Below are 6,236 nucleotides of genomic sequence, written 5' to 3'. Positions count from 1 at the left end.
AAGGTGTAAAAACAATATGAAATCAAAAAGAGAAGACAGATTTTTCAGGAGCTGTCACAGAGCCTTCATTGAGGTGATTGTTCAAAGGCACTTTCCAAAATCCTCTTCTTTGTTGAACTGTGTACTTCTTCTTTGTTCCTGTATCTCCATATAAATTCTCACAAATGAAACAAATGTGTTAAAAAGAGCATGCTTTTCTTCTTACAGCAATTGCTAGAGAATTGCTTGGTAAATTGTGAGAAGGCCTGAGAGACTAATGTAGAGAAAAATGCACTTCAGCCAGTATCATGAATTACAACATTCAAAACTATTTTTATTTACATCAAAGCAGCAAACACTTATAAAGTCCTTATGAAGTGCAATGCACACATTTCTCATGTTGAAGTTGTGTCTGTGTTCCCGCTCTTGTTCCTCCTTAAATTTATACACTTAAGTAATTTATACACTTCTGTTTTTGGAGATTTTTCTTTGTTCAAATATTTCTTTCTGGCATTTCACAAATCCGAAACATATAGAAGAAACAGGATATGTCATTCCAGTTTTGCCTAGGATTTGATGAGTCTCTTATGGTGACGCAGTCCTCCACTGTGCCTAGGTTGTTGGGCTCCCCTTTGTCCCAGAAGCTGGAAAAAAAAAGATGTGGTCTTAATCCCGGCTATCAGAGGTAAAGTCACTGAATATACATACTAGGCGAGTTACTTTTGTGTTATTTACCTTCACAACAATGCTGAGAGGTAGGTATTATAATCTCCATTTTCTTGACAAAGAAAAGGGACCTCAGAAAAGCTAAACCATTTGTCATAGAGTTTGTGAGTAATGAGTTGAACTGGACCTTTCTGCCTTTTCATCCTGTCATGCTCCCTCACAGACTTAGACCCCAAATGAGAGTTTATGGAAACAACCGTTGTCCTGGTAGATTTGTTTTCTTTGCACTCATATATCTTATCATGTTTGATTTCCCTTATTCTACAGAGTTTGCATTAACTTAGGTGCACACTTCAATGTTGTTACAGTATTGGAGTGAAGCAACTTTTTAAAGTATCAGAGCATGTAGGCTATACTCTCAGAACTGATTGAGGCTGCCCTGACCTTTGGTTTCCTCAAATGCTAAATGAAGTTAATAATATCAATGTATCTCAGAATGATGTAACTGAGGTTAAATGAGATAATGAATGAGATTAAAACTTTGAAAACTTCAAAATGCTGTGCTCAAATGCTGTAAAGCCCATTATTGAAAAGAAAAGAGATGCTATCAAGGGAGTTCTCTTTTTCACATTGTAAAAATCTGTCTTTCTCAAATCGCTATTTTTATCTCATTTATTATAGTATGGTGGCACAAGACTCTGAATTCAACACTTTGTCCTTGTTACATTTCCAAAGTATTAGTATTCAATTCTAGTTCTTTTTTTTCATGCTCATTTATTTCTTTTTAATTTTGAGATAGTCTTAAGGAATGAGAACAATAGGATGGTCTTGAATAGACCTCATGGAACAGAAAGAGGTTTTGAGACCTCCTCTCAACCATGGGCTCACTTTAGGATTTGGAGTAGTGTTAAATTCTCCTACAAGAAACAAATTACCTTAGAGACTTCATGAAAGGTGTGCCATCTACCCATTTCCATTGACCATCAACCACTTTGTCTGTCAGTCCAATATAAAACTCTCTCTTTCTAGGTTTTGCATGGTAAAGGAATTCCTAAGGAAGACAGAGTAAAAAAAAATCAATCAATTAATTGTTCCTTAAAGAAATAAAGTAGGATCTGGACTAAAGATGATAGATACATGGCCTTGAAATATTAAGCTTATCAGGAATAATCTTCTGATCTTTTTATTGTGGTAAAAATGTACACAACATAAAATTAAACCAACAAAAACGAACCTTGAACAAAGGAGTTTCTCAATAATTTATTCAAAATTTATCTACTGTTATTTGTAGCAAAACCTACTATATAAATTAGAACAAAACATTAATCACAGCTTAAAGGTAATAGACACTATTTGCTTCCACTCCTTCAAATAGGTGTATAAACATAATTCTAAAATGGACTTTCAAGCCCTTTTTTCTGCCTTATTAATAAAGGAACTAAACATGGAAATTCCTTTTTTTCCCTTAGGCTCTTCTAGAAATGAAAATAAATTAAAGTAGCTATTGACTTACAGAAATAGTAAGAAGAGCATGCAATTTAGTACATTCACTTAAATATATTATTTGTGGCCTAAACACTGTATGCAAAAAGAGATAAATCATGTAAGAATACGACCCTGCTACTCAGGGAAGCTGTACTTTAACTACCTGCTCCTCCTGTGTGTTGATAACCACCAGATGAGCTCCCATCTTTGAGCAGTTTATTAAACTTTCTGACCACGTCAGGGTGTTAGTAGAAAAGAAGTAGCAGCTAGCTTGAAAATGTACCCAATTCAATGGACAGCAATTCTTGAGTGAACCTAGGAGGAGAGAAGTTTCCATGAATGCCCCATATGAACTAAATAAGAAAACAGAAAGTTACGTCTGGCCACATGAAGTACATCATTTATAGCCATATGCCTTGGAAGCCCTTGCTCACACCTCCCCACCTTGTTATTTATGATTTTTTATAATTCCTATGTCAATAAACAGAAAGAGCAATAGTTTTGTCTTTTGAGACATAATCTTTATTTTCTAGACACATCATATATGTTATCTACCTCAGTTATGCTATTGATATAGGACCTCATTTTTGTTCTTAGACTGCAAGTTCAAAGGAAGTTATACATTTCATCTGAGTGACCTCTAAGCAACCATCTTTTGTGTTGCTCAAATAATGTATTCAACAAAATCTTCATACTGGTTGTACAGATAAGCTAAATGTCTTAAACTTATAGAATTGAAGCTTTCAAAGTTTATTACAAATAAATAGGCCAGTCTCTCTCAATTTAATGGTGAGAAAATTATAGCTCAAAGAAAAATGCCATTTTCTAGTGTTGTATTTCTCAGGCATTTTTCTAAGACTTGGAACAGGACTATATATAAGAGCATACAAAGTATATTTCTAAGGTCTTTCCAAATTCTTTATTCTATACATTTTTCCCCCTGTACTTCCTTTTGGGAGCAGGTGATGAATAAAACAAACAAACAAAAAATCCCCCCAAACAACAAAAAAGTGCACTCCTGGGGGTAACGCAATCCACTTCTCAATGTATGGTTAAGCTATCTACATTAAATTTATTCTAAACATTTGTTATAATGTCCCCAAGATTTCCTGCCCCAATGCTAATTGCTTTTCCTCTCTTCTTAACCAACTCCTATCCTTTTATTACACTACAGGCAAGATTTTACATTTTGTTTTTGAAAAAAAAATCACTACTTCAATTATTCTATTTATCTCTATATCAACCTAGAAGCCAAAATATATTGATATGTAAATTTTGATATTCAGATTTGAGGACTATTGTACCTGATCCATCACTGTAGCAGGCGAATTCCATGGAATCCTCATATAATTGGACCTCGTTCTCATCACAGAGTTGGAAGATGTGATATGTCACTGTAAGGACAGGTATAGAGTTAATTTTTATTGCTCTTTTGATAAAATAAATTTTATCATTTTTTTGTATTTATCACAAAAGTGCCGTGCCAACAATTATCATGATATATTCTTACTATCTACTTTTCCTTCTGCATGGAGAGGCATTGAGGTTTACTTAAAGAAAGAAGAGGAAATTCACATTATATGGTTTTCTTAATTTATAAAAATGAATGTACTTTATCTCAGGCCCAAAGGCCCAGAGAAAATAAATGTGTTAGCATTCTCTCTTATGCCAAGTCTAACCCTCTCTATCCTTCCTTCTAAAAAGTGATTTATTGCATCTCTGGCTAAGATTTCATAGAAAGTATCACACGAATGAATAATATGGGTACAAAGGAAAGGACTTAAGGCCACTAAGGAGATGAAAAATGTCTATCATGAAAAATGCATCAGAGGTCACTAAAATTGCTGACAGTTCTATACTAGTTGGTGTTCCTGGCATGAGGAATAACTTGCAGATAAATAGGGGAAATGTGAAATACTTTTTATGGGAGAACAGAACCAATAGGCAGCAAGGGAGAAATTACTTATAATATTCATCAAGGAAATTGAATTTGACCTTCAGAACTCACCAACACATCTGGTGATAAAACAGGCACTGAGTAGTAGAATGGAGATCCCAGCAACAGTCCATAAGGACACTTGGGAAGAGAAGCATTCTCTCTCTGTAAAAAGACACAAATATGGTTAACTTTTCCGTAAGCAAGAGGCATAAGAAATTTTAATTCAGTCTTACATATTTCCTTCCACTTGCAGTGCCTATATTGAGTAATTCTCAAATTTCAGTATGTATCATAATTTAGTTGGAGGGCTTGTTAAAACATAGATTACAGGGCCTCTCTCCCGGAATTAAGAACTCAGAGCTGGTATAGAACCAACAAGTTTCCAGAAGCTGCTGGTGCTGCTGGTCTGGGTACCATACTTTTAGAATCTACTAGAGTAATATATTACTAATTTTAAGACTGATTCATGAAGTTGGCCAGGTTTTCCTTTCCTAAGTCATGCACATTTTCCCCCTTTCTTCCCTATCTTTCTCCCTTTCACTCTCTCTGTTTCTCTTTTCTCTTTCTTGCTCTCCTCTTTTTTGTTCCTCATTTTCCAAACTCTTTGTAAATCATTCAGTTAAAACATTGAATTCATCTAGTAGTTCCTTTCCTCCTCCTTCTCAATATATATTTTACAGACAAAGAGAGTGAGTTCTAAAGAAGGGAATTGCCTTGCCCAACGGGACACAGTGAAGCACAGAGAAAAGAAAAACATCAGTTTGGGAGCCCTCCCTGAACTCAAGTTCAGTGATCTTTCCGGTATAACATATACTCTTCTAACCATTATTTTCTTCTGTTTCATTCTCTTTCTCTGTCTCTCTTCTTTTACGTTACTGCATGCTTTTCTGTTGTCCTATCCTTCAACATATTTATCACTTCTTCCAGAAAACAATCTATGAAATAAAAAGGAGAATTGTAAATTTTACCTGTGTCCTGTGATGTAGATGATTTGGATGAATTCATCCTTTTTCTCTTTTACCTTTTCTCTCTCCCTCTTTCTTTCTCTCTCTCTTTCTCTCCTCAGTTTCAGAGTCCAAGAGTGTTTGTTGGTAAGTTTCAAGAAAAATAAATCTTGAAGAATGAACACTTTATCTGTATTTTAGGAAGTTCAACCCCAAGACATAAGAATATTAAGTTGTTCAGTGGCTGTCTGTTCAAGTCAGGATTTCCTTTCTTGCATAAGAAGGACAAGGGAGTTTACTGGGCAACAAGTCAGTCTCCTTATTCCAGGCAACCACAATATGAGGAAATGAGGAAATTTTAAGTACCAACAGAAGTAGGCTGAACATGGGGAAATACCAGTGACTTCAAAAATATTGTTTTGTTTTGGTGGATAAAATTTCTCTGCCTCCTTCCAGACCTTATTCATCTCTCAATGATTCCTTGACATTTGTGGGGCCCATCTCTGCATTCCAAATCTCAGTTTTCTGCACCCCAGTCCGATGCTCTATCCACTGCGCCGCCTGGTCAGGCTTCCAAATCTCAGTTTTGATCTTTATTACCACATAATTGTTAACTGAAAAGAAGACAAACTCCAAAACTTCATAGCACTTAGCACAAAGCTGGGTACACAGTGTAAGTATTTATAATAGAGCAATGTGAGTTTCTTTACATCTTTTATGTTTTTTTCTTCATCTTTCACTTGCAGCTCTTGAACAACTCTAACAAACAAGAGGTTAATATCCAAAATATAGAAAGAACTCTTACAACTCAATTCCAAACCAGCAAACAACCTAATTTAAAAATGGGCAGAGGACCTGAACAGACACTTCTCCCAAGAATACATATAAATGGCCAACAGATATATGAAAAGATAATCAACTTCACCATTAGGAAAGTGTAAATCAAAACTACAATGAATACCACTTCATATTTGTTAGAATGGCTGTTATTAACCAGACAGGTAATAACAAGTGTTGAAGAGGTTGTGGAGAAAAAGAAATTCTCATTCACTATTAGTGGGATTGTAAATTGGTACAGCCACTATGGAAAATAGTATGGAGGTTCCTCAAAAAATTAAGAGTTACCACACAACCTCTCTTCTGCGTATGTACCCCCAAAATTGGAAGACATTTATTCAAAAAGATATATGCACCTTTATGTTCATTGTAGTATTATTCACAGT

General features: G+C 35.1%; 1 protein-coding gene across 1 annotated transcript; it reads right to left on the bottom strand.

Moving 5' to 3' along the window:
- Positions 1 to 333: 333 nt before the first annotated feature.
- On the bottom strand, positions 334 to 5,231 carry CLEC4E (C-type lectin domain family 4 member E). The gene is made up of 6 exons (XM_066253118.1): positions 5,038 to 5,231; positions 4,139 to 4,231; positions 3,435 to 3,524; positions 2,294 to 2,445; positions 1,581 to 1,696; positions 334 to 623 (listed from the first exon to the last, which is right to left on the bottom strand). Exons 1-6 carry the CDS (start codon positions 5,072 to 5,074, stop codon positions 473 to 475), a joined length of 639 nt encoding a protein of 212 aa, XP_066109215.1. The 5' UTR covers positions 5,075 to 5,231; the 3' UTR covers positions 334 to 472.
- Between the last annotated feature and the right edge of the window lie 1,005 nt (positions 5,232 to 6,236).

This window comes from Saccopteryx bilineata, chromosome 1 (assembly GCF_036850765.1).
Source record: "Saccopteryx bilineata isolate mSacBil1 chromosome 1, mSacBil1_pri_phased_curated, whole genome shotgun sequence".
NCBI lineage: Eukaryota > Metazoa > Chordata > Mammalia > Chiroptera > Emballonuridae > Saccopteryx > Saccopteryx bilineata.
The sequence above is the reverse complement of the archived record's forward strand: the minus strand, read 5'-3'. Positions and strand labels throughout refer to the sequence as shown.

What these genes read in the sequence shown, in the direction of transcription:
- CLEC4E (XM_066253118.1), bottom strand. Translation starts at nt 5,074, where the DNA reads ATGAATTCATCCAAATCATCTACATCACAGGACACAG. An exon ending in CTGCTACAGTGATGGATCAG is followed by an intron (nt 2,446 to 3,434) that starts GTACAATAGTCC and finishes CTCTCCTCCTAG; the next exon opens with GTTCACTCAAGAATTGCTGT. An exon ending in CCTTTCATGAAGTCTCTAAG is followed by an intron (nt 624 to 1,580) that starts GTAATTTGTTTC and finishes TTTTTTTTCCAG; the next exon opens with CTTCTGGGACAAAGGGGAGC.